Consider the following 27,060-nt stretch of genomic DNA (forward strand, 5'->3'; position numbering starts at 1 on the left):
TTGCCTAGGTGCTGGTAGAAGCCAATTTACACTGCCAAGCCTGTCCACAGCCGTCCGTATTTACTCTAAAAGGTTCGTAGAACTTTAACTTTGCATTATGTGCTCAGCTTTACCGCCTCGGAGAAGTTAGGGTTAAGTAGGAGTCTTAAGATATCACAGAGTCTATCTTTTGCTGCCAAGCGGCCAGTGGTAAAAGCTATGGCTACCGTTAGCGAGCTAGCGTTAGCTCAATGTGAAGTATGCCTTGGTAAGTTTGGAAAGAACTTTGCTAACTAGCATCGTGGGAAGTCACATCTGTCTGTTTTCGTTGTGTAATATCTTACTAAAACAGCTTGTCTTGGTTAACACATCTGTGATTGTTACATATCTCTGACTGGAGATCTTGCCAAAAGAAATATAAAAATCCCCGTTTGCTCCTCGTCGTCAGACATTTTGGAAAGAAAGGTTAGCCGGGAAAAAAAGATGTTTTTTTTAACAAAATTAAATGATCCTTGTCTATTATTGGGAAGACACTTGCATTGTTTTTATTGCAGGGAATTTTCATAGATCTCCCTGCTCCATGAAATCTTCCTAAATGTTGGAGAGGAAGCTTAGGGCTAGATGTGTTATCCTTACCATTTAAGGAAACAGCAGATAAAATAGCTCACCAGTTTGGAGTTTTGCATAGCCTCGGGTGATGCAATGTGTGTCAGCTGTTAAAATGCATGTGCCTGTAGTAGGTAGATAATCTCTAAGCTTATGACTGCCTGTCCTACCTGGCAGCACTGTTCTAAAGAATCGCGTCTTTCACAGAGCGGACATGAGATACTGGATGGATTACTCCAGCAATGTGAGTGCTGAAGTTTGAGGATCTGCTGATCTCTGGCGCATCGTTGGAGCCTGAGTTAGCAGAAATGTTGTGTGGGATCAGTACTTCGACTGATGGAGATAAAATTCATCCCTTACAGACGCTGCTGTGCCAAACTTAATTTGTAACGATGGATAATAAAGAGGTAACACAGCATTGGCTACTTTTGAGATACACTAGACCTATCTGCTATGCTCCTATGTGCTGGCCAATGTAACTTTTCTTCAACTATGAAAACACTGTACCTAAACTGGTTTTGGTGGCGAATAAATCTTGCACGCACAATCACCAAATTTCTGATCTTTTAACCATTTAGTCCGCGATAGCATAGACCAGGTGGTGCAATGTTTGACTACAACAAGTACATGAGACCTGATACCCAACCTGTGACAATATGCAAGATGTTGTTGGAGCCGTGACAGCTCCCAGAGTAGTATGCAGTTTGCATGACCGCTGGCTCCAGTTACCAGCCCTACAACGTACAGTGTTGAATTCTGCAACATGTGTTCAATGTCACATCATTGAACCGTGTGCCACTGCAAAAAGATATACCATTGTTCATTATGCTTAGTCTTGTAGTTAGCTAGCAGGAAAACTGTATAGAAAAATACTCAAAATGTAAAACCTTTTCACTCTTACTTAAATAACACTGGAGTTGAATAAACATTAGCAAACAAAGAATTATAATACCCAAAGCTGCATATGCAACGGCAAGATGACTGGAAGGAGTGTACATGTATAAATTCTTAAAAGCTGCAGGTAAACATTGCATTAAAAAATATGATAACTGGACCTTCTCCGGACCTTCAGGTGTTGACGGAGCTGGACAAGATTTCTAGGCGGCTCCAGGAGGATGGCTTATCGCCAGGGGCCAGTGGAGAAGAGAAGCAGTGCCACCTTTGGCAGCAGCTTCTCAACAGTGAGGCGAAGCTTCATGCAGCTACCCAAGAGGTGCAGACCCTACGTTTGCAGCAAGCCAATGAGATGAAGGAGGTGAGACTCTCCTTTGTTGTTTTATTTGACCAACTTTCATCATAGAGTGAGCCAATGATGTGTAATGAAACGCCCAAAAAAACAGTCTAAAAAGAACGTGTCACTTTTCACATGAAGTACAATCATGAACATGTGCGGGACACATCAGTGTCACAGCTAAATTACACTGCAATTCTTTTTGTCTATCAGCTGGAGAGCTATGTTGCACATATTCGTGGGCTGTTAGAAGAGCGAGAGGGCCTGGCTGCAGAATATGAAAGACACAATGAACAGCTGCAGCATGAACTTCACCAGATTCAACACCAGCTGGGTGAATTTTTCACAACTGTAGTACAATGTGTTGGGCATTTTTTCCTTTGGGCTATACCCTAGCTTTGCTTACCAGTGGAAATGTACTTTGTAATTACTATGTTGCTGTAGAGCATCATTTGTTCGTATGTGGGGGTTTTTTATAATTGTACATGACAAACTGCTGACCAGAAGAAAACCCTCCTTTCTTCTAGAGAGTCAGAGCAAGGAGTTGGCAGAGATGCTGGCTCAGGAGGACCTGGTGGAGATGGGCTTGACCAGCCCCAGTGAGATAGTGGCCTATTTACTGGTGGAGAGGGCCACACTGCTGGAAAGGTTGGAGGCTACTGAGAGGAGACTGGAAAGTCAGAGTCTCAGTGTTAACTTGAAGGAAGTTGACCACCAGGTAAAGAGCTGACCTACGTAAATCAAAGGCTTTATTTGGATGTCAGTTATCTCGTGGGACCAACGTAATTTTGAAATGTTTTGAGAGCTAATAGAGTAAAATAGTATGCCCAAAGGCTTCATGCTTGTAGTGAAAAGCAATGGTTAAAGCTAACACGTGCAAAGACTGTATGTGTATGTAAAATGCTAAGTAAGGCCTTGTCTCTTTGTGACATTTGGACAGGAGTTTATTTGCCATATGAGGGGGGATGACCTGAGACAGCAAAAGGAGGATCTCCAGAAGACCTTCAATAATGCAGTGAAGGTGAAGTGGCGTTCATTTTGCCCTGGCTGAGATCCATGTCCGAATAGTGTTTGTTGTGAGTGTGTATACAGTGGTTTTTCCTCTCAGCAGTGCTCATCCCAGAGTCCGTGGAAGAAGCTGTTTGGCCTTCGCAGGTCTGGTCAGAGCAAGCACAGTATTAACCCTGTAGGTCTCCACTTTATAGCTTATGCTAAGTAATTTAACAGTGGTATCATGATAAAGAGCCAAACTTCACCGGCTTGTTTCAGAGGGCCACTGCTTTTTGAAATGTTTTCCACATTAATAATATACCTTGTTATCTGCATGACTGCTGTGCTGCAGAGCATTTCACTAATACATCTATAAATGCATTTTTTAAGGGTGTCCCTGGTTCTTAATGGTTACAAAACATTTGACTGTCTGCGTGGACCTTTGCTGCATGTCATACCCTCCTCTCACCTCAACAATTTCCTGTCTACTGTGGCTGTCACAAAAAAAAACTGATTTAAAGAACATAATTTATCATAGGGCAGTGATGGCATAACACAGGTAACAGCATGTGCACTTTTGGTCTTCCTGGTCTCTCTGTGCAGGTGAATGCTGGGATATAAATATATACTTAATTTCCCCTGCTTTGTTCCAGGCCTGCAGAGATGATTACTCGCAGTCTGAAAATGCATGTCTCTAACAATTGCATGTTGGGTCCATGCATCTCCAGTCTACCATTCCTACCATTTTTCTTTCCTCCCCTTTCTCCTACTCCAGTTGTTAATCCCTTATTTCCTGTACATCAGGCCCACAGTGAGGAGATTTCCCAAGAGCGAAATGAGCGTCAGCGACTGGAACGGGACTTAGAAGAAGCATCCCGGAGGCTGGCGATGGCTCATCAGGATATCCGCAGACTCACTAATGAACTGGATGCTGCCAAAAACAACAACCCAGACCCAAGCGGTATGTTGCAGTTACAGTATGGTCCTAAATTTCTGCCCTGCACACACATCCTATTAACCTTTCCAGTGTTTAAAGTCAGCATAACAGTAGCTTTGATGTCTTCCCCTAATGAAATGTCAGTTACCTGTTATTTATACCCATAGATTTTGGTAACATACCTCATCTTTGACTTTACTGAATGTTAATATGAATAGACACAAATTGGCACCAAGCATATTTGTGGTCCACAGAATTAAAAATGTGCTTTTAATCTCAGGATCTGAGCTTCAGGGAACCGTCCAAGAAGTAGAGAACCTGAGGAAGGAAGTGGAAAATCTTAAACACTCTGGTGAGACAGATTGATGGAAACTTTTCAGATGTTTGTTTTTTTTGTTTTTTTTTTAAACTATTTTTAAATTTAGGTGGACAAAAAAATCACTATGTAGATATTTTGTATCTCAGTATAAACTGTGCTTGTTTAGTTTTGCTTGTATTTAATCTGTATTCATAGGAAAAATAAGGATAATGTAAAAACTTTACTCATCTAGTAAATTGTTTATTTTTTATTCTTTTAGATTTAATACATTTTAAGACTTTAGTCACTGTTAGAGAGAAGCTACTTGTAATTCTACAACACTGGAGTAAAAAAAAAATCATTATATAAATGTTACAAATATTTCCCCTTTGCCTGATATTCAGTTCAGTGACTGCAACATAATTCGTACACCACTATGCTTGACAGTTGCTATGAGGTGTTTGTGCTGGTCTGCTGTGTTGCTTTTCACCAAACGGGGTGCCATGCATTATGGCCAGGCATCTTTACTTTAGTCTCATCTGGGCAGTTTTTTCAGAAGTTTTGCGCTGTTTGCAAACCTAAGCCGTGCCCTTTTCTTTTTTAGATAGAAGAGACTTTCTCTTGGCAGTCCTTCTAAATCACCATATCATGTTCAGCCATTTTTTAACTGTGCTGTCATGAACTTTAACATTTAAAATGCTAAATGAGGCCTGTAGAGTCTGAGTTGTAGCTCTTGGGTTCTTTTGAATTTCTCATAACATTGCATGGTCAGACCTCGGGGTGAATGACTGGCATTGTTTTAACACATACCTGCTCCAGAGCAGAAAAAACAGCTACTCTTGCTGCTTCCTTGTCTCAAGAGGTTTCCACAATCTGTGCCTCTGCATATTTGATTTGGCAGATTTTTATACCGCTCCTCATGCAACCCTCAGGGGATTTGTATCCTCTCCTTAGATCAAACTGGGCATCTATGACTTGTTAGACAAATATGTAAACCACTATTACTATGGCTATACTGCAAACTGCCAAAACCTTCTGCTTTTATAGGGATGATCACATTTGCTGATCACCGGCATTTTAATCTCACATTAATACATTTTTCACTCCACAGATGTGATGAAGTTGCAGCAGGCTAAAGAGCAAAATGACAAACTAGATGCTGAGAACAGAGCTCTGAGGGACAGAGTGCGTATTTTGGAGTCAGAGAAGAAAAATCTCCTTGACCAGGTTAGTATTTACAGAACATACCTATTAATTTATTATAACAAAATGAATAAAATAAGTTATGATAGAAGCTTGGCACTGACTGGTGTTGTATTTTTTTTTTCACTTGGCAAAGAATGATGCAGCCAAAGAAGATAGAAAAGATAAAAGTGTTTGCAGTGACCAACAAAACAATCTGTCTGCTTTATCAGCTCAAGAAAAAGACCACATTCACAAACGGTAAAAACTTGAATTCCTGGATAATTACATTATGATGGGTATTCACAATCTGCTCTCTCTGGCTGTTTAATTGTAATTTATTGACGGTTAGGTGTCAAGAGGCTGTGGAAGATGGGCTTGTGCAGGTGAAAGACCTGCAGCGACAACTGCAGAGGCTACGCAAGGAACATGAAGAGCTGGAGGAGAGGAACGAGGAGCTGGAGGCCTTGCTGGGGGAAGCCCAGAATGCTAGCAAAGAGGAGAGGCATCGACATGAGGGAGAACTCGAGGGCCTGCGAAGAAGGGTACTTATCAGAACTGGTTCAAATATCAAACTCATTTTACATTGTGGGCCACAAACAGCCTGTAAAAACAAATGTGTAAAATTACAGAAAAAGTTCTGGTAGCCCATTGTCCAGACTGTCATGTAATTATAAAACACATTTTTTGTTAATTCACAGAATTTTTTTTAACCATGGACCTGTTGTAAAAAAACAAACAAACAAACCAACAAAAAAAACCATATGCTTCTATAATTGTGTGTGTGTGTGTGTGTGTGTGTGTGTGTGTGTGTGTGTGTGTGTGTGTGTGTGTGTGTGTGTGTGTGTGTGTGTGTGTGTGTGTGTGTGTGTTCCTGTCTAGCTGTCTTTGTGAGGACTGAAATCTGCATTCTACCATACTTGTGAGAACCAACAGTCACTTGTGAGGACACACAACCCGGTCCTCACAAATTTGAAGGCATTTAAAGGCATTTTTGAGGCTCAAAATGTGGTTTTAGTGTCAGGGTTACAATTAGGTTATGGTTAGGTTTAGGGTAAGGGGCTAGGGCAGGGGTGGGCAATTCCAGGCCTCGAGGGCCGGTGTCCTGCAGGTTTTAGATCTCACCTTGGGTCAACACACCTGAATCACATGATTAGTTTGTTACCAGGCCTCTGGAGAACTTCTGGACATGTTGAGGAGCTAATTTAGATCAGCTGTGTTGGTTCAAGGACACATCTAAAACCTGCAGGGACACCGGCCCTCGAGGCCTGAAGTTGCCCACCCCTGGGCTAGGGAAAGCATTATGTCAATGAAGGTCCTCACTAAGATAGCTGAAAGGGGTTGTGTGTGTGTGTGTGTGTGTGTGTGTGTGTGTGTGTGTGTGTGTGTGTCTATTTGTCTGTCTGTCTTTGCCACACCAGTTCTGGCTCCAGACCTTATGTTTGACACCCCTGCACCAGAAACTCTAAAGAAAGCTGTTTTCACAGTCATTAATTACTAATGGCAGTTTACTATAGTTTAGTTACAGATTTACCTAATGACTAATAGTCTTACATTTCTATGCAGATCACAAACCTGGAGGCAGAGATAAAGAAGCAGAAAACCCAAGAGAAAATGTTGCAGAATGGAGAAGAGGTCAAAACCACCGAATCCTACTTAAAGTTGGTAAGAAATGCCCTTTAATCATTACACAACAATGTGCGGTAAGAATGCAGTAGCCGTGGAGGTCACAAATTTAAATGAGTAACTAAGGTAAAGCTCACTACAAAGTACAAAGGGGGTGCGAGTTATGATGTGACATGAATAACTTTTTTGTTTGTTTTTATGCAGTATGTCTGTTTCTGTGTTCTTGTCCCACCATATATGAAGCACCTAAGGAACAGTGGTCAAGAGAGCCTGGCTATGCTTGAGGCTCGTCTGACTGAGGAGAAAGACTGGAGGAAACAGCTGGAGTTGGACCTCAGTGCTGCACAGGCTGCCCTGAAGAAAGAGAAAGAGGTAAAAACTAGACTTTCGCTTTGTGTGAAATACAGAACAGAAACGCCACACGTACACAGAAATTCAATTTAGGACTGATGCAAAGAGTTATGGTTGTATTTTCAGAATGTTTTTAACAATGTTACAAACTAAATGCCACACAGTTACCACGTGTATTCTTTGGGTGTTATTCTTTGGTTCTTTACACCAAAGGCTTTGCAGATAAGTGAGCGAGAGCGAAACAAACTGAGACTTGAGAACAACAGCCTTCATATAGAATGCCAACAGGGGAAAACACTCATCAAGAGTCTCACTCAAGTCAAGGTGGAAAAAACACTTCTGGAAGAAAAGGTTTGTTAATTTTTCATTTTAAACATAATGAAACGGTCACAGTCTTTCTTCAGAGGAAAATGGTTATAGACTAGAAACATTTTGGCAGAAATAGGCCTTTGGTGTAAATGGTTTAAAAAGTAAAAATACCTTGCACACAATACAGCTTTAGAGTATATGAAAACAGGTGTGTGTATAATACTAAAATATCTTGACTCCTAATTAATTAAATAAGTTTACCAATGAGTCTAATAAATCCCAGATAAAATCAAAAAGCTCAAGTGCAAGTGTGCTGTTAAGTTTGTAGGCGTCTTCACTGTGTTTAAGTGGTGAATGGACAGAAATTTTAAAAAGCACTACAGAGAGACTGGGGATTTCTTTATTTAATTATTCAAGTTTTATTTATGATTATGGATATATGGGACATTCATTGGGGGCAAGAAATGAAGGAGAAAATTTGGAAGCATAAACAGAGAAACTTGAAGCGGCTTTGGGATTTCTGAAAGACACCCTTCTCTTTCAAATCTGACTTTATGAACTAGCTCTTTACACCCTTGCAGGATGATAACCACTGTATATGCAGGCTATTATGCATATGATAAAATAACAAACTGATATTTGTGTTCTTTGTATTTACTCTATTAAAAAGAGAACATTTCTTGACTAGAATTCCACTGGTTATCATATGAAACAAAAGATTTTCCAGCTTCAAATTGACTGGTTCATGATTATTAGGTAATACAAAATTATAGCATATTAAACAAACTTCAGACTCTTAGCATTAACATAAGGTATTTCTGACACTGAAAATTAGAAGTACATTTATTAACTATTCTCCAAATAATGTACTTATTTTACAAGACTTTCGTGCAGGGCTGTACATTACGTGTCAGTATAAATATGTCAGTATGAATTTATAGCATGCATTAGTTTGACATTTACACCCCCCAACTTGAGTTTCTCATCACCTTACTGTCTTTAACTCTGTGGCTGTCAGGTCTCCCAGATGGAGCGTGCCTATAGCAGACTCCAGGGAGAGCTGCAGTGCTACAAAGACAGTAAGCAGACCCAAGAAGAGATGAAGGAAAACATGCTACACGTCAGCCAGCTGCAGGAACAAGCTGACCGGCTTACTGCTGAACTTAGCAGCCTCCAGACAGCACACAACAGCCTGAGGTTGTTTTTTAGTTCCAGTCCTACAATAAGATAAGATATTTTATTCATTGCATATTTGGGAAATTCAAATAATATATAGTACATGTATGGTATTTATGAGATGTGGATTGAAGTGGATCATTGTTGGATGAGAACTGATATCACTGCCTCAGTTGTTACTTGTACCTTTTTTCATAGTCAGTGATGAGATAAGACTGGAACATTGTAGCTTACTTACTTTGCATATATGTGAATATTTCCCAGAGATGAGATGGCTTCTGAGCGGATGCAGACTGCAGAGCTACAGGCCAGGCTAAGCTCTAGTGTTCAGGAGAAGCTAGCAGCAGAGGGCAAACAGGAGAGATTGGAGCTGGAGATCCAGCGCCTCGTTAAGCAGCTTCAGTGGCACCAAGACCAACTATCCACCACGAAGGAAGTGCTTGGCAGCAGCCAGAAGCCTGAACTGCACATAGCTCATTTTGAACCTAGAGTCAGTCCAGTGGAAAACCGCAGAGAAGAGTGCGTGGCTCAGGTAACTGGATTGGTTTCTTTAGGTGGGTTAGGGTAAATGGGGTATTTCTTATGCCAGAACTATAGAAGATGGATATAAATGTTTTCACTGCCTTCTTTGGGGCAGGAGCTGAGTGATCTACAGAATAAGCTAGAGAAGGAGCGGCAGCAGGGTCTTGAGCACAAAATGGCCCTCGAGGCTCAGGTCAATGAAGCCCAGGCACATATTAAGGTACATATGAAAAACAAAAATCTATTCTGTAGGTTTATTATGTAACTGGCTCTTTATTGCTATAATTGTCATACTGTAGCAGCTGCATTAGCCTTTATGCTTTAAGCAGCTGACATCTTAATATTCTTATTAATTAGCAACTTCAGCAATCTTACTGAAAGACAGAAAGCCGGAATTTTATGGCAGTCTACCTCTCTTTTGTATTGTAGTAATAATAATGATAAAAGTAATAATGTTGTAATTATTTTCATCATTAACACAGAAGCTTCAGATGGCCTTCTTTCACTAATGTTCCATTAAAATTACAGAAGTTGACTATCTCTGTTCATTTGCTAAATCAGCATAAACATGAACACTGACAACAGTGTCCATCTTTAGTCCCAAGATTCGGTGCTGAAGCAGAAGACAGAAGAAGCTAAACAAATGAAGCAAGACCTGCAGAGGGCCCAGAGCCTGTTTACCTCAGCGGAGAAAGAGTTACGCTATGAGAAAGAGAAGAACTTGGACCTGAAGAGACACAACACGCTGCTGGATCAGGAAAAACTCAAGGTGAGTATTCCCTGAAACCCTCTGTTTATCACTTAATTTACTTAGCACTTCCTCATCTTCATTCCACTGTTAAGAGATGTCTAAATAGGAAGCGATTCACAGCAACATGACGGCCAAAGACCGCTGGATGATTTTAAAGTGATGATGGGAAAAATAACCACAAATGAAGTGACTACTGTGTTAGCAAATAATACTGTAGATTGACATATGAAACTGGTAACTACATAGGAGTGTTACTTGGGCGATCATAACCTGAAATCTTCGTTATCAACCAACCATCAGCAGCAAGGTGATGCGCGACATGCAGATCACTTTCTGTGTGGACAACCCTCACTTGAGCTACTAGATACTTATATTAACTTATGAACAAATGTGTAACTGCAATCAACATGTAAATGAACACTCAACATCTTTTTTTTGTTTGTTTGTTTTTTTACATCTGCTGTCCTCCCACATGTTTTCTCAGCTTAGTGCAGAAGTGAAGCAGGTCCAGACAAAGCTGGTACAGATGGAGCAGAAAGTCACTGGTCAGGCGGCCGAGTGTGAACATCAGCAGCAGAAAATCAGGCAATTGGAGCTGGAACTGGCTCGTAGCTCCGCAAACCGCAATGCCACTACTAGTCTGCAGGGGGACCTCCAGGCTGAGAGGGCACGACTCATCGCTGCTGACAAGAAGGTTAGCATAACTGTAAAGACTCTAGTCCGGTGTGAAATCTGGATCGCCTGGTTTGTCAGTGTGTCAACTGTTATTAAAGGCTCCAAGTGGTTTTATTCAACAGTTATGTTATTCTTGCTGTAGTTGTTCTTATCAGTGAAATAACCAGTGACACCATACTGAGCGCTTAATGGAATATCCAGTCTATGACATGTTTTGGTCCTAAGCAAATGAAGTTAATGCTTTTCTGAACATTGAGTAAGATGAAGAAGCGGTTGCAGTCAACATTATTTGCGAACATTGTGGAGTATTTTTTGTTTGTTTGACATCATAAGGAAATCCTGACATATTTTGTTGATGGGTGTAAAGTTAGGAGCTTGTGTTTTTGAGCAAAACCTGTGGTTCTGTTGTGGTTTGGAAGGTCCTGGAACTACAACAGCAGCTTAAGTCTGTCCAGCACCAGCTGCGTGTAGAGGAAGCTCGTGCAGGCGAGACCAACCGCTTGGAGAGGGAAAGCAGGGATCTATCTGACGCCTTGTTAGCTCTGAGAGCCCAGCAGCAGGAAGAGCACATCACCAGGTTCCACAAAGTGCAGCACAGCTGACACTGTCCTTTTTCTTCACCTGCTTTTTAAGAGCTTTGAATAGTCTTTTTTTTTTCTTCTTCTTCTTCCGGTCTCCTCTCAGGAAGCTGTTAGAACAGCGCGAGGAGGAGCTGCAGCAACAGGTTCGCTCCTTGAGGCATAAGGAGGCCTCATTGACCAGGACAAATGCAGAGCTCAGCCACCGTGTCCAGCAGCTGGACACCCGTCTATCCGTCCTGGAGGCTGAGCTTAGCAATGCTAGAGAGGAGGTGAGGAATGGTGTACCGTGCTTCCTAAGATCTGCTGTGGCACTTGAGGTCTCATTGAACTGAAAGTTTTCCCTGAAAAGTGACAGTCAAAACATACACCCATTCCAAGTTTGCTACACGCCTTAAAAGGAGTGTGTTATTAAGTGTCTTGTTTGTTTGTTTTTTAAGGCGCCCTGCTGACAGCCCAAATCAAACATTGTTTGCGCAGTATGTATCTTCTGTCACTTCCTCTGTTTTCGAGCTAAGATTTCAATCCTTTGCTGCAAACCAGAAAGTTTTTCAGAGGAATGCGTACTCAGTTTTGACAGTAAGCTGCTATACAGGGCACATTTAACCTATTAAGTACATTATTTAAGATTGCTTAATTGCTGACAGATATACAAAAAAAATCTATCATATTGCAAGAAGTTTGCTGTCAGCGCTTCACTGTGTTTAACACGATTGTACATTTTATGCACTTGTAATATCTGTTGAAATGTATATGTTCTGTAGGGAAAGGACAGCCAGGCGTCACGTCAAAAGCTGCAGGAGGAGCTGTTGGCCAGTCAGCAGGATTGTAAAGGACTGCAGGATGAGCTGCAGCAGGTTCTCCTCCAACTCGACGTGCATGTCAGGTTAGATGCATCTAACAACCATAATATAAAATAAAGTAAATGGTAATTAGGTTACATTAACCTTTTGCCTTTCTTGCTCTCAATCGCCTCTGCTCCACCAACCAGAAAGTACAATGAAAAACAGAGTCAACACAAGACCAAACTGCGTCAGGCTAAGCTGGTGTTTCTAAAGTCAACCGAACAGAGAGACAGCACCATCCAGAAACTGGAGAATGATCTCGAGCTTGCTTCCATGCTTTCTCAGAAGGTCACACATGAAGCAGAATGCTGACTCCTAAATATTCCTGAAGAGATGTGAAGCACTGTAGAAAAGTGTTCTTCAAAATCTGTTTTCATTCATTTTTCTCTTGTCTTCTGAATTGTGATAGGACAAAGAGAGGATCCAGTTAGTGATGGAAGTCAATGAGAAGCTTTTGGAGGAGAAGAGAGAACTGGTGCAGAAGATAATTGAGGCCGAGGAGATGGGCAGCAAGGCCACGAAGACCGCCTCAACAGTCCAATATAGGTATCCTCAGTCACTGTTTACACATGTACATGATGCAGAACAGTATGAATATTACTCTTTTAATTATTTCAACCAGAAGTATAAAATACTATTTGTTAACTTCATTAGTTGCATAATGCAGTGCTAAGAAATCACATTTACTTGTACATATATTGAGATGGTTGGAAAGCTTTATATTTAGTATTTAACACAACAGAATCATATTTTTTAGTTGTTAGCCTGAATGTTTTTGTAACTAAAGATGTGAAGAATATGTTGGAAAAATTATTGTGAAGTTGTGAGTGAATGCTGTGAACATTATTGTGTTCAAGGGTTAACCTCTTAGAAGTGGAAAACAAACAACTGCAGGACGAAACCTTGAAACTCTCCAATCAAGTCAGTTCTTTAGAGCGTGCTCTGAGGAATGTCCAGTCACTCTACAGCATGGAGGTAGCTCTTTATACATCTTTATGTTGTTGCAATATTTTTCTATACTCATATTAAAAATGACAGGATTGCCATTTCACTAAATGACTGGTGTTTTTTTTTTTTTTTTTTTTTTTTAATAAAAGAAGAATAAAAAAACTGTAAAAATGTTTCTCATCTCACTGTATTAAAAAAAATATGTTGGCATGCTTGCTAATACATTTTAAATGATCAACAGAATGCCAGAAAAATGCTTCCCACTGATGCTCTCACTGACAGCATCCTACATACGTCTGCACTAAGGTAAGACAACTTTAAGAGAACAGCTTGCTGACCTAAAATATTGATTGATATTTGTAATTTGGGCAATTTTCATATCATCTGTGGTTTGTCATCAGTTTGACGTCAGGTTCTGGTAACAAACTGGGCGTCCTGGATGCAATCTGTCGGGTGAAGGTGGACGATGGTGTGCTGGCAGATGGCACCCGGACACCTTTCACCATACACCAACCTTCAGAGCAGGGATACCTGAATCTCACTTCCCCATTGATTCCTCTAGCCTCTGCCAAAGGGGCGGAGGAGAGCTCTAAAAGCAGTGACCCGGTATAAGAAATGGTACGATGTCTGTCTTCATCTACAGGGAAAAATCTGTGTAGAAGTAATGAATATATATTATATATAGAATCCAAATTATCCTTGTTAAAAGAGTAATAATGAAAGGGAGCTTCCACTACATTTCTGCTCAGGACGGTGTCTACGTTTGATGTGTTAGCAGGTTCTTCTTTGGCTGGGAGGTACATGTGTATATATCAAGTCAGATTTTGGACGAGGGAAAATTTGGGGGGTTTGTAAAAAAACAAAAAATGCCTGTGCTAGTGTCAATACGATATTTTTATTACATATTTTCAAGGGGCATTATCTAAAAGGAGATTTGACTTGGTAGCTGAAGAAGTGAATCGATTTTGTAAAAAAATCTTAAGCCGTCTAAATATTTAAAATCACATTAGTGCTTTTCATGCTAATGCAGTGAATGTCTCTTCATGAGGAATATTTGAATGGTACTAGTTTAAACTGAGCACTTTACAAGATGTTTAACTCGTGTTTACATTTGGGGAAAGTGTGGGATATTAAAGGTATGCATTTTCCCCAATTAAATTTAACCTTGGCAGTGTTCTGATGCCGGTGAGTGCGAGCGTGTGCTGGTGGATGGTGCCCGGACACTTTTCTCCACACACCAACCATCAGGGATACCCGAGTCTCTCTTCCACATTGATTCCTCTAGTCTCTACCAAAGGCACAGAGGTGATAGTAATGAATGTTTCAAAGACATTTTAAAAAGAATAAGCATTTTTACAAATGTTAAAAAATCGTACTCATTTCATATCAACCATAAAGACAGACTCAAGATAGACAAGGCGGACTCACTTTTTCGTTTAATAAGAGATTGCCATACACTGAAAGTAAATACTGGACTCTGTTCAGAGATGAGTACTTGCTACAATCAGTGCTTTATTTACTATTTATAGTTTTATTTTAGTCTGCAAAGTCACACAATTCCAGGCATTTTTTTCCTCTTTTTTTACACTTTTTTTCTGTTCTCCAAGGACCCGCTGTTTAAGGTATTTGTGCTTTAGTCACAAAGACGATCAGCAGTAAGACTTTAGCCATTTGCACATGGTATTAAATACAGGTTTTGTATCCACCGTTATACAGTGTCTTTGGTTTTGTCTTCAACGTGCCTGAAATGACGAAGTGTGAATACATCTGATAACAAAAACGACATGGGAACAATGAGATGTAGTCAATAAGAAACTTTCACTCCTGTTGTATTTGTACAAATGCATTTTTAAAAAAAGCTATTTTCATAAATAAAGACTGATAAATAAACAATGCTTTTTGTTTGTTTTTTTATTTCCCCTACATCTCAATGTGCACTGTTGTGACTTAGCGAAGGATGCAAAGCTGCTTTAATTTTACACTGATAACATTGAGTTTAACATCTCTGGAGTTGTTTTTTTGTATTTGTAATGAATGAAAATATATGAAATATTTTAGAATGAAATTACTGCTATTACCATCTGCTTTTTAATAAAGTTGCTCAGGAGAGTTTTCACTGTAATTGTTGCCTGACATGCATTAGCTTTAAATCCTCGTTGAGCAACAATATTATTATAACTGCATATTATGCATTTCACACTTCTCATCTGTGTGGGTATCAGTGTAAAAACCAAAAACAGGAAAAAAAAACTCAAAAAGCATATCAATCATATTTGGATTTTTTATTGTGGTTTGCTTTATGTTTTTTTGCTGTAACTCGACAACAAGGCGAAGTATGGTATCAAATTGATACCATAGGTGTATCTACTAGAAAATCGTTGAATCTCAGTATCTTCCCCCTTAAAGGTCAGAGGTCAAGTGTTCTGAAAATCTTGTGATTGCAAAAACTTGAGAACAAGGCGATGTAGGATTTTGAAATATAATAGGTGTGTCTACTAGGAGGCTGAGGGGGTAGCACTGGCAGATGCCAGTATTTTTATAATTTATAAAGATATAGAAATAACTTTAAGAGGGTCTCTTGGAAATTTTCCATTCAAATCAATTTAAAGCTGTTTGTCGTTTTATCATTGGAGAAGAAATTCTGTCATAATCCTTAAATTATGATATGTTTTGAACTCAGTTTTGTAAATGAGAACAAAATAATAATTTTATATTTTTATTGTTTGGATGAAAGAGTTCTAAAGTTACTGTTTAGGGTGGGTGTGGTCCTTTTCAAAACTCTTTCCCTTAAAAAAAAAATATATAAATAAAATGCACAGAATCCCATTTAGTATTATGCATGTGTGGAGGTTTTATGTTGACATGATAGTGAATAAACTGTATTGCAATACCTGTTTTAAGTTCTTAAATCTTTCCTCCAAATAGCACTAAACAGATACCGAAATGCATGTTACACAATAAAAATGAAACTGAAAAAAAGAAAAAGTAGTTGAAACTAAAATCAAATGAACAATCTGATCTAAATAAATGATCTAAAAAGTACAAATAAAAGGAGCATTAATGTTAAATAAAGTATTAACAAGCACAACCTAAATGATGTGAAATGCTTCCCAAAGTGTTTTAACTAAGTATTATATAGCGAGGCTCTTGCGGTGTCAGCAGCTCTGTCAGCGGTTTTAGTGACATTTCGGCCATCGCAGTAACAGGAAGAGGGCTGTAAACAGGAAGCCTTAGTAGCTGGTGAGCATCCTGCAGGCCACAGATGGGCTGTAATAACAGTTAAAGAAAGGATCTGTCATAACTGGTTTACTTAATAGGAAAAAGAACCTCAGTGTTGATATGAAATATGCTGATAAAGGTTTTGACAAATGCTTTTAAAGTAATAGTGATTCCTTAAAGTGCATGGCAGTGCAGGCAGACATGCACAGGAATAGTTTGGTATTAGAGTAATAGACATGCATGAACTGTAGTACCTCTTTTATCCTCTGGGTGGCTATCTCCATTCGAGGATCTCAGCAAACGAAACCTTTTTTTTTTAAATCATCCTCCAGTCAAATAAGTTTATTAGAGAAACATAATTGCTGCTTAAGATGGATCACTTCCTAACAATAGCCAAGATTAAGTGTTTCATTAGATTGCTTTAATGTTTAGATCAAAATTAGGAAATCTGATAGTCTCATAAATCTTGTTCATAAAAATGGCATTATTCAGACAATATTTCTTGTCAGTGTCTCTGAGATGCTACACTGTGGTATAACTATGTAAATATATTCTGTGTTCCTTTGAGATGATTGACAGGCATCCCCTGAATCCTCAAACAAGGAGAGATATTATATATGGGTTATTATACGGGGTGCAGTGAGTAGAGAGGACTAATTTTACCCCCAGGAGTGGAAAGGCCGTGCAATTTACATGTCCAGCCGTCATGCCTATAGCAAGCTTAGTAGCCAGTGGGATTTCATCGGTGGGCTTTTCAAGATCTGACATTTGTTCTTACTGTCAGCTGGTTTCAAATGTTGTGTGGAATACTGGACAGTTTGAAAGGTTTGTATGCTGAATACTTTTGCACATGCATGTTTCAAACCCATAAACAAGATTAGAAATAAATATTTTCATAAATTGAGGTATGTTTCACTTTGCATTCTCAGCCATCCGAACCTTCTTTCATCTCCATTGCTTCCCCTTTTATTCCCTCTTCCTCTCGTCCTTGGGAATTCAATCATGGAATAGTGTTGCTGGAAACCTTTCCTCTATGTATTCATGTAACAAGGCTTGGCTGGTGGGTGTTATTGTATGTCCTTGAAATGATGTAGATGCTATCAGTTTCACTGCTGGCTGTGAATGTTGAACGTGTGAATGAGGTGGAAAAAAAGATGGTTCGGTGCGACTGTAATCGAGCAGGTGACGGTGGTGATGACTGGAGTTGTGAGAGCTTCAAATAAGGTCATCTGCCCACGTTTATGGCCGTATTATTCCTTTTCTACTGTCCTCAAACACAGGCTTATAGATGTGGCCATGTAGCTATGAACAACAGCAAATTGATATATGCACAACGTGGACAGGGGGGATTTTATTTTTTTATTTTTTTAAGGATGTCTAGCTTTCTGAAATTAAATATGGACCTGTTTCATGAACTATTAAAGAAAATGTTGATGTTGTAACAAAGATATAAAAAGCTTGTACAACCTAGGTTTCCTTTCTCCAGCATCATGACAAAATCAAATGACAAACGTGATAAATGGACATAGTTCAACTCATCTTGTGCTCTTGTGCCCCAAAACAAGACTCGGAGCCACCTCTTGACCTCTAGGCCCCTCCCCTCTAAGATCTGCTACTGAATGATGTATTGCATTGTGCATTAACCTGCCATTGACCTCTCTATGCTAAACCCAATTGCCATATTATCTCCACTGTAATGTCCCACTCCCAGTGAATCAGATTTTGTCTCCCACTTTACCCCCGGGCTTAAAAAAAGAAGAAGAAGAAAAGTCTTGAATGAGCGAGAAGAATTGGGGGTTGTGGGGTGTGAGGGGTTGGACCCTGACTCACCAAAAAGTCAGGTAAAAGCACACACTGAAGAGCTCCAAATGAAAGGGGAAATTTCAGGTGAGCATGTAAAGCATCATTTTCTGATTAGAAACAGAATTTAGCTCTTTAGCGCTGGCCTCTCTGACGGACACCTGACACTAATGTCTCCAATTATTGCCAGCAGGCTTGACAAATAATTACTTTTCTTATTACGATCAATGTGTTTGACCCACGTGTCCGCTTGCTGTGCTAATACCAAGAATAATGATAATCCCTCAGATAGTGTTTTGAAGTCAAAATAATACTAATGCCTGTAATGATGAAGCATGCTCGCAAATCCCTTCCCGTCATCCCATTGTCTCCTGTGGTGAAGATGCTGGCCCCCACGGCCCCATGGGATATCTGTAATGTATTCAGCCAGGCCTTGGGAGTAAAATGAAAACAAATGTGGTGTAATAAAGGAGAGAAGATGAAGCGATTCTGTGATGATGCTCTCTACTAGCCTTATAAATCAAAATAAAAGTGGAGCAGGTCATATGTGCCCCTACCGTCAGTGGATACACCCACATCCCCCCATACACACACATATATATATATATTGCATGTGTATGTATATACATATATATGTGTGTGTGTGTATAGGCACACATGTGTACGAAAACCTGGGGTAAGAAGAGAAGAAATCAGAGGAAAAGTCTGTGGAACATTGTTTTATTCATTTTCATTCTATTAAATCAGAATACAAGGTTGTATTTATTGTCCACACAGAAAACGAAGCCCAGTTGTTCTTGGATTTTTCTCCTTTACACTTAATCACCAAAACAAGATCGTAGCTTCTTTTTTTTAAAACCTTTACAACAAAGTATTTGTGGCCCATTGTTTTGGTCGTACGTCATTCACGACCTACAAAGAGATTTTTTCTTTTCTATTTTTTATTTTAATGTGCAAGTTTATTTTCCTGCCCTGCCCATCTTATTTTTAGATGTCTAAAGAGGTAAAATTAGCCAGTAATTCACAAGCAAAGATTAATAGAAGCGCCCGGAATCATGAATTTAATTTTGTGCAGTATAAACGTTTTGTCTGCTTCCCTATCCCGTTAATCGTCTCGTGACCTTTTGAATTTATCTTGCAATCAACCTGCAGTTTGGAAACCTCTATTACTGTAATTAAACCTGACTGGAGCTGATGGCAGCGCCGCTGTGTACCTGTAGGGGCTGCTGTGGTGTTGGTGTACTGTATCAACTGGACGGTTGATGATGGTTACAGTAGCAGCAGCAGCAGCACTCATTATACAGGAAATCCAGAAAATTAAAATGTGGGGGGAAGAAAAAAAACAAACCTCACAAACAGCTGGCCCATATTTTAATCAGATGATTGAAGACTCAAAAATGTATTGAGAGGGCGAGTATGGTTGATTTTAAAATTGCCACCCTCACAAATCCGTGGCTTCGTTTGCCAAGTTTTACAGTCCTAAATAATATTATTTTATTCTTCTTTATATTGTTTATGCAACATTCGCAAATACAACGTCCCTTTCAAACCTAGAAACTCTGACAACACATTTGAGACTTCAGCTGACAAGGGGTGCTGCTTATTACATGGATAAAGAATAGTAAACAAAGGGTACGATAAATTATTGATGCCTAATAAGTTGAGGCGACTGCACTGAGGTTCCTTTTATTATTATTATTATTTTTCTTTATTTCTGGCCAAGAATAGAGAAAGCCTCCTGAGTTGTTTATTTCCTTCCTCCTTTTCTTTCTTTTCATGTCCTTCTCATTTTACGAGCCATGAGTCAACACAGCACACGTAAATGATATTTTGACACAGAGATCCATGAATAATGTATTTGAATTTACTTTTATGCCAGAGTTAGACCCCTCTAAGCACCCTTCTCCCCCTCCTCACCTTACCTTTTTTCCCCCAATATCGGTTCCCCTCTTTTCTCCTCCTTCCTCTCAATCCACCCCTTTCCTCTTTACCCCACCCTCTGCTTCCCCCCTTCTCTTCCTCTCTTTTCACTATTCCTCCTCGTCAGAGCCCAACCTCATTTCTCCTCTAGGGGCCCCTCCCTACTCTTCTCTCCTTCTGCATGTGGTTTGCTCTCCACCTATACCTCTGCCAGACAGCAGACAGGAAACAGTATGGTATCTTTTTAACACTCAAGATCACATCAGTGTTTCCTATCCGGGTCGTGCGCAGCTGGCTGCTCACTGATAACATTTTATAATCATGAGATCGGGAATTGGGACAGACACATGTGACTTCAGTAAGCTGGACAAAGGTAAATAAAGTCAAATGAAAAAGGAAGCATAGTTCATCTAGGAAATTAAAGGAAATTCCAAGATAATTTGCTAAAAAGCGATGATGCTGGGAAGGGGGGAATTGGCTTTAGCATGTCGCCTCGCACTACATAATGAAGGTTTGTAAGGTCAGCAAGGCCTCCAATGAAGCCAACGGCAAGCATTGATTCAGTTTCTAAATTAATCATCCATAACTTGATCTGTTCCGATAAAGTCATCAGCAGCCTGCATACTGCATGATCAGCAGCAATCATTCTTCCCTGCCACGCTGCTGATATTTAGCCTAGGGCCCACAAACTGCCAGGCACGGCTGTGTTTTAAAAGTAAATTAAAAACATTTATTCTCATGCTAAGCTCGCTTGTAGTCATGGCGAACAGAGGAAGTAAGGAGGAAGGAAGTAATGGTGAAGTTCAGGATCCTCTGTCCGTCTGATTGTTCTCTCCATCGCCATCACTCCCAGGCTGTTTCAGTTCCTCCACCCACGCATCATTATTATCATCATCTTTAAGCAAAGCCGAGCATCCATGTAGCCTTCCCGTTTTTCTGTAAACTGAACCGTCACTTTGATCAGAAGCCTGTCTTAAAAGAAAACCCCCCAAAATATATTCGGTCAAAGATCAAAAGTTACATAAATACATTTGAAATACACACACATTAGTGATTCAACAGTGACTAAAAGAAAGCCCTCAGGAGAAGTTTTTTCAGATTAAACAACTGAAGATTGAATCCACCGTATATCGATAGTAGTCTTTGACATTATAAAAAAGTTTGGGGACCCCCTGATCCGCACCATAATCCAGATGGTGATACCAGTCGCTGTCTGCAGCCTGTAATCTACTTACTTTACACTACTGAGTAATACAGTCCTCATCCCTTTGGCGTGAAATCCCTCTGCTGAGAAGTGGCATTGAAGGAAGCAGGGATGAATAATCTGCATCATCCTCTTCGCCCACAGAGTGGTTCTTCATTCATAATTTACTGCCACCCCATTACATTTAATGAAAGCCACTGACCCGAAAACACAGAAGGAATGAGTTTCTACAACTATGGCATCGGGATTGTTTCCGTTACCTCGTAAACATCAGTGAGAGAATCCAGTGTCAACGCTGGGATCTGATGTCCTTTCTGCTCGTGCTCATGGGAATATGAGACTGACCAGAACTTCCAACTTCTGCTTCTGTGAAGAAGTGTAACATCATCTCAAATAGAATGAGCATTTATAGTTCCTTTTAAAATAACAGAAGAAGTGTCATGTATTTGCGGCTGTCTGATATTCAGTTACCAAATCTGAATTGTAACAAACCGTTGCACACAGAGATGGCTTGTGAGTAATAAGCCATAGGGTGGCATAGGGTGTTTTTGACACCACAATGCAATGCTTTTACAGGGTATGCATGTGTCCATGAAAAATTATAAATTTACTGTATTAAATGCAGTTATACACGGCTCTTTTCTTCCCCCTGCTGTGACCCAGAAACTGCAGCGTTTGAAAAGTGCAAAGAAACACTAATGCATTCATTTCTTTTTAAATTGTGGCGTGTGCTCACATATTTGTGTGTGTGTTTAGCTGCAGCACACAATTAGGGTACCTTTTGTGCTGGCCGTACATTTTCCTGAGCTCAAGCCTGTTTTAGATGGCATCCCTTTGTTCTTCTGTATGATTGCATTGTGACAAACAATGGAAACAGCTTAGTCCACAATAACAAGTAAATAACAAGTTAGTGTATCGCCCTTTTCCTGTAACACCCTGCCCTGAAAACAAAAGTAAGAGTAAGTAGGAGCATTTTAAATGGTGTGAGCTATTTGATGAATTTTAAAGAGAATACATCAATTTTTTTTTTAAGTAGACCCAAAATAATAGTTATAAATATTAGTTATATAACTACCCTTTTCCCCCATGTTTTTCCTTTTATTTCTTGGAAAATGTGACCAGTTTTCACATTAAATATACAGTATAGCCTGTTTAATCACAGCTAAATGCATTAGTCACTGTGCTGGCCCCAGGCATTTGGGGTGCATTCACAGCGCATCATTTGCTGTGATATCTAAAGCTACAATATCCCTTTAAGCTAGTTTAACTGTCTGTATTTCTTGTTGCTGTTAAATGCATATTTAACAGACTTTCTAGTTTCTTCTGCACAGTTATTCATATCAAGCTTTTCCAGAGATAAGCGAGTCTTACACACACACACACACACACACACACACACACACACACCACCCAACACAGCCATCCCCCAGACAAGAGTTAAAAAGTAGAACAAAAGGAAGAAGCTCCAATCTTGTCAAAACTATACCCATCCTGTATATTGCAAACCTTGGTGTGACTTCAGCTCACCACATGAGTCATCTGGGATTGTGAGTCATATTTTACCTGAGTACAAGAAGAGCCTTACCGCACTCCTACAGACAGGAAAACTTTTCACAGTAGTTACCACTGCAGCATGCCTGTGACTGTTGACGCACTAAAACTGGGGCAATAGCTTCTGTTTTTTTAATGTGGTGCAGCCTAAAATTTCAACAGAAGTGATTAGATCCGGTTTAAACTGATGTTGGAAGGTAAACATCCCCTTCAGCTGTGAAAACAACCATGACTGACGTGTAGCAGTTGACCTTTCAAAATATATTTCAAAATTTTCATTCGTTTTTTTTTTTTAATCCCAGATGTGCAAAATCCCAAAAGTTGATAGGCTTTTTAGATCGTTACAGGCATATATAGAAACAGCGTCAATGACCTAAATTAAATCGTTGTTGCATACAAATTCATAAAACCAAAATAGTTGCATGTGAAATCTCAAACAGTCAAATGTAAACATGCAGGAACAAAAAGCCCTACACTCGCGCTTCATCAGCCAAACTTCATATGAAGTTGCAACCTCTCTTTGAAATGGATGCATCTGTGCCATTATATGGATATAATTGTGGCCACTTTCATCCTGAGCGCAATTAGTATCTCTTCTGTGAAGTTATCAGTCAGATAAAGCACAAGAGCAGACAGAACCTTTATCACTTTAATCATTCCTCTGTTTTTTCCCCCCATCGCTGGAGTGGACTGAGTTTCCTGCAGCTGAATGTCAACAACTCAAAATGTCCTTCAGTCCTATTTCACATCATTAGTGCTCTTCTTTCAGATGATGTTGTGACACCATCAACCTGTGCTGTATATTAGTGTATTTAGAAAGAGTGTGCACTGTGTCTGTTGTATTTCCTGAAACAGCGGTCACGTTGTCTGATCACCATGAAAACACACAGTATATGAAGTAAACTAAGTTAATCTCAGCACAGTTACCAGAATCAGACTTAGTGATGCAGGGAAGATAGGATAATATACCACACTGTGCAAAAGTCTTGAGCAAAAGTCTTGCTAGGAAAACTGGAAATAGGTGCAGCATTTTTTTTTTTTTGAAACATGTGCAAACATAAATGGAATTACATAAATAAATAAATAAATAAATACATGGAAACATTGTAAGAAGCTAAGAAGCTTAGAAGTCAGTATTTGGCATAACCACCTTCATTCTTCAACACAGCCTGAACTTTCTTAGGTAAACTTTCATGTAATTTCTTTAAGTAGTCTTCAGGAATAGTTCTTCGGGCTTCCTGAAAGACATTCAAAGCTCTTCTTTGGATATTTACTGCCTTTTGTTTTGTTCTCTGTCAAAATGACTTCTGTCATGAGTTCAATCTATGACTGATGGAGACAGTCTACCATTATGTTTGGTTGTTTTTTTTTCAGTCCAGATATATGGTAGTTGTTTCGGGATTACTGACATGCTGAAAAATTAAGCCATTGTCAATCAGATGCTTTCCAGGTGGTACTGCATGGTGGATCGAAATCTAACTTTGCTGCATTCACAATCTCTTTATTTTTGACAAGATCCTCAACACCACTGGCTGAAATGCAACTACTAACCATGACAGAGCCTCCGCCGTGTTTTACAATGATGATGGTTGTAGACACACACTGTTGTACTTCTCTCCTGACCTCCTCCATATACATACTAATTTGGATTCATCACTCCATAAGACCTGTTGCTAATTTACCATCCAGTACCACAACTGTTTCTCATTGTTTCCTTCCTTAAGAATGGCTTCTTGACAGCCACCTTGAGATCATTTCTGATGAGGCTTCAGTGAACAGGAGCTGGCCTGCAATGTGTTCTATTGTCTTCCAATTGTCCAGTTTCCTTGTATTTTTTAAGGATGCACTTGCTGAGATAGGCCAAGTTTTCATCTAAGAGCTCTTTGGGATTCAAAAATATTTCCAAAAATACTCGCTGATGCTTGTCAAACTGTGTAATCTTCGGCACTTTCTGTGGGGAACAAATAATGCATTTTACAAATGGTAGTAACAGCCTAAAAGTAGAATTTAGAGTTAATTTTATGCTAATTTATCTGTTATGTGTTGACACAATGCTGGTTTAACCCTTAAGCTAGGTGCCTTTTTTATACTTGAGTGATTCATTCAAAAAACATTCCCATTGAAATGGTCAAAAGAGTGAAAAAGCATTTCCAAAGGAAACCTGGAGAACTACAGCTCAAGAACACTTTAACTAATTCCAAGGAAGGCGTATTTATCTGTATTTATTGATTAATTAATAGAAAAACATCTGGACCTGATTAATGTTAAGGCATCAGTAACAATACAATAATAGAATGTAATATTCTAAAAGAGCATGCTTGGCATAAAAAAATACCTTTGTTTTTAAAAGATGTGCAGATAATACTGCCATGCTTAAGTAAAAGTCACAGATAATCGTATTCCTGCCTCTTAAGTATTCACTCTCTCATTTTGCAATCTTTGCCCTCCTACAATCACGCATAAAGAAACTTTTTGCTTATGCTGGAGCTACACTGAAGCTGAGTGAATTAAAGCTACAGTTTGACTCCCCACCCCCGTATACCTCCTAATAAAACTGATTTGCTTTGGCATGTATTGTTTTGAAAAATAAATCAGTCGACTCGTTCCACTTCATGCGCTCGTGACATCATTTGTTTCCCCTCTTAACTCAATTATTGTCACTTAGTTCATCTGTGGGCCAACAATGACCTGTAGCTACAGCATGCAAGGCCCTTCCCACTCTCTGCAGCACGACACAAACGAGTAGGTAACAGTTAATGCCTTGAGCCTGTAAGTTTGTCAGAGTTAAATGCAGCTGGGAGTATTACTCGCCTTATTTTTCTGTCACCCAATCCTCTTTTGCCCGCCTTGAAAATAAGCTTTAAGGTAATTGTGTCATTGTGTCATAAAGCACAGGAAAAATGGTAATCCATTAAATTGTATTCTGTGTTCTTTGCTCCTGTTGTAGTGCAGAGCGACACCAACGGATTTTGGAAAGGTGAATTATGAATAATTACCTTTGATCTGCAAAGCCTGACGAGTAATAACGTTTAATACTATAGCCGATCAATGAAACGAAGTCTTTGGCCTTTTCTTCTTTTTGTCGCAAAGATCAGTTTTGCAGAAGGTGCCAGCATGTTTATTATCACACTTACAAAGTGAAGTTGTATTTTACATCAGCTGTACTACCAGGGTCTTTACTTTGGTTTACTTCAGTTTAACCTTTTAACCTTTGCTGCCTGACACTCACATCAGTAGCTGAAATGTTGAGTTGTTACTAGTTTGGATGCCAAACACTGAATTCTATGGCTGGTAAATAATTTAGCCTTAAACATGAGAAGGACCAGATGTTACTGAACGCACACATTTGAAAAGGTCTTTGTTGTGTCAATTAGTTGATTAAGTATCATCTACTCCCCTGCAGTAGGGAAACTTGATCTGTTTTTAAACGGATTCATATTACAGGGGCAGTAGAGAGCAAGAGAACGGCAGCATTTTCAATTACATGTCACCTTATTTGACTGACGGTGAGCCACCATTTGATCAGGCTTTTACTTTAATTGCTTGCATTTCATTGAGCAGAAGCATTTATGGTAGAATTTAATCAGCAAGGATTCAGCTACATGCTCAGAAAAAAAGTAAAAATGGCACGCAGCTATGATCGGGCCCTTTTACCTTTTGTGCTAGGGTGCTACACAGCTAGTAGCAGGCAGGGTGGGTGGGGGGGTCATGTAGATGTCTTCAGGCTTGGGCTTTTATCAATGTTACACAGAGGTGTAATATGCTTGCCTACTAAGTCAGATGATCGAATGAGCAAATCAAGGCAATGTCCCTGCTCGGCCAAGATTCAATTGTGGCCGGGTCCTTTGAGGCATGTCATCCACAGTCAAATCAGATGACTTCCTGTTAACTGTAGGGGGGTACTGTGACAGTGACTGAGTATTGATGTGTGTAGGCTGAAATGATCACCAAGCACAGACAATGTGAATAATGTGCGCTGTATTGCAACCACAACTTTATGCTTAATGGTGCATGTTCCCAGTTTCAAGAGTATCTAGACCCTGACATAATTTTTCTGCTTCATGGTTAAAAATTCATAATTTGCTGTGCTATGTTTTACATGAATGCAATCAGCGGCTACAGCAAAGTTTAGAACTTTTGCCAGTAGGGTACACTATAATTTAAACTGAATATTAAAATTGAAAGTTAGTGTAAAAATAAAAATACCGTAACCCCGCTACTAGGGGAAAAAAACACAAACTCTTTAGATTTGGATCATTTGAATCATCATCATCAAGTTTCTAAGGGCACACTGTACAACCATGTGCTTCCTGTTTAGTGGGTGGTTCCTCAGAGGAATTTTTTGTAGGTCAAGGTTACTTA

General features: G+C 39.6%; 1 protein-coding gene across 1 annotated transcript; it reads left to right on the plus strand.

Moving 5' to 3' along the window:
- ccdc30 (coiled-coil domain containing 30) lies at window positions 1-14,897 on the plus strand. The gene is made up of 28 exons (XM_085443853.1): window positions 1-72; window positions 793-992; window positions 1,658-1,840; window positions 2,030-2,150; window positions 2,344-2,534; window positions 2,757-2,837; window positions 2,928-3,002; window positions 3,611-3,767; window positions 4,024-4,095; window positions 5,153-5,268; window positions 5,381-5,484; window positions 5,576-5,768; window positions 6,790-6,888; window positions 7,093-7,221; window positions 7,414-7,551; window positions 8,528-8,706; window positions 8,950-9,217; window positions 9,323-9,427; window positions 9,806-9,976; window positions 10,443-10,652; window positions 11,053-11,210; window positions 11,318-11,483; window positions 11,976-12,097; window positions 12,203-12,344; window positions 12,466-12,602; window positions 12,914-13,031; window positions 13,246-13,310; window positions 13,406-14,897. Exons 2-28 carry the CDS (start codon window positions 978-980, stop codon window positions 13,614-13,616), a joined length of 3,726 nt encoding a protein of 1,241 aa, XP_085299979.1. The 5' UTR covers window positions 1-72; window positions 793-977; the 3' UTR covers window positions 13,617-14,897.
- Window positions 14,898-27,060: the final 12,163 nt, after the last annotated feature.

This window comes from Copadichromis virginalis, linkage group LG20 (assembly GCF_057382275.1).
Source record: "Copadichromis virginalis isolate Kocher_CV1m ecotype Utaka linkage group LG20, C_Virginalis_male_GT1.1, whole genome shotgun sequence".
In the NCBI taxonomy this organism is placed as follows: Eukaryota; Metazoa; Chordata; class Actinopteri; order Cichliformes; family Cichlidae; genus Copadichromis; species Copadichromis virginalis.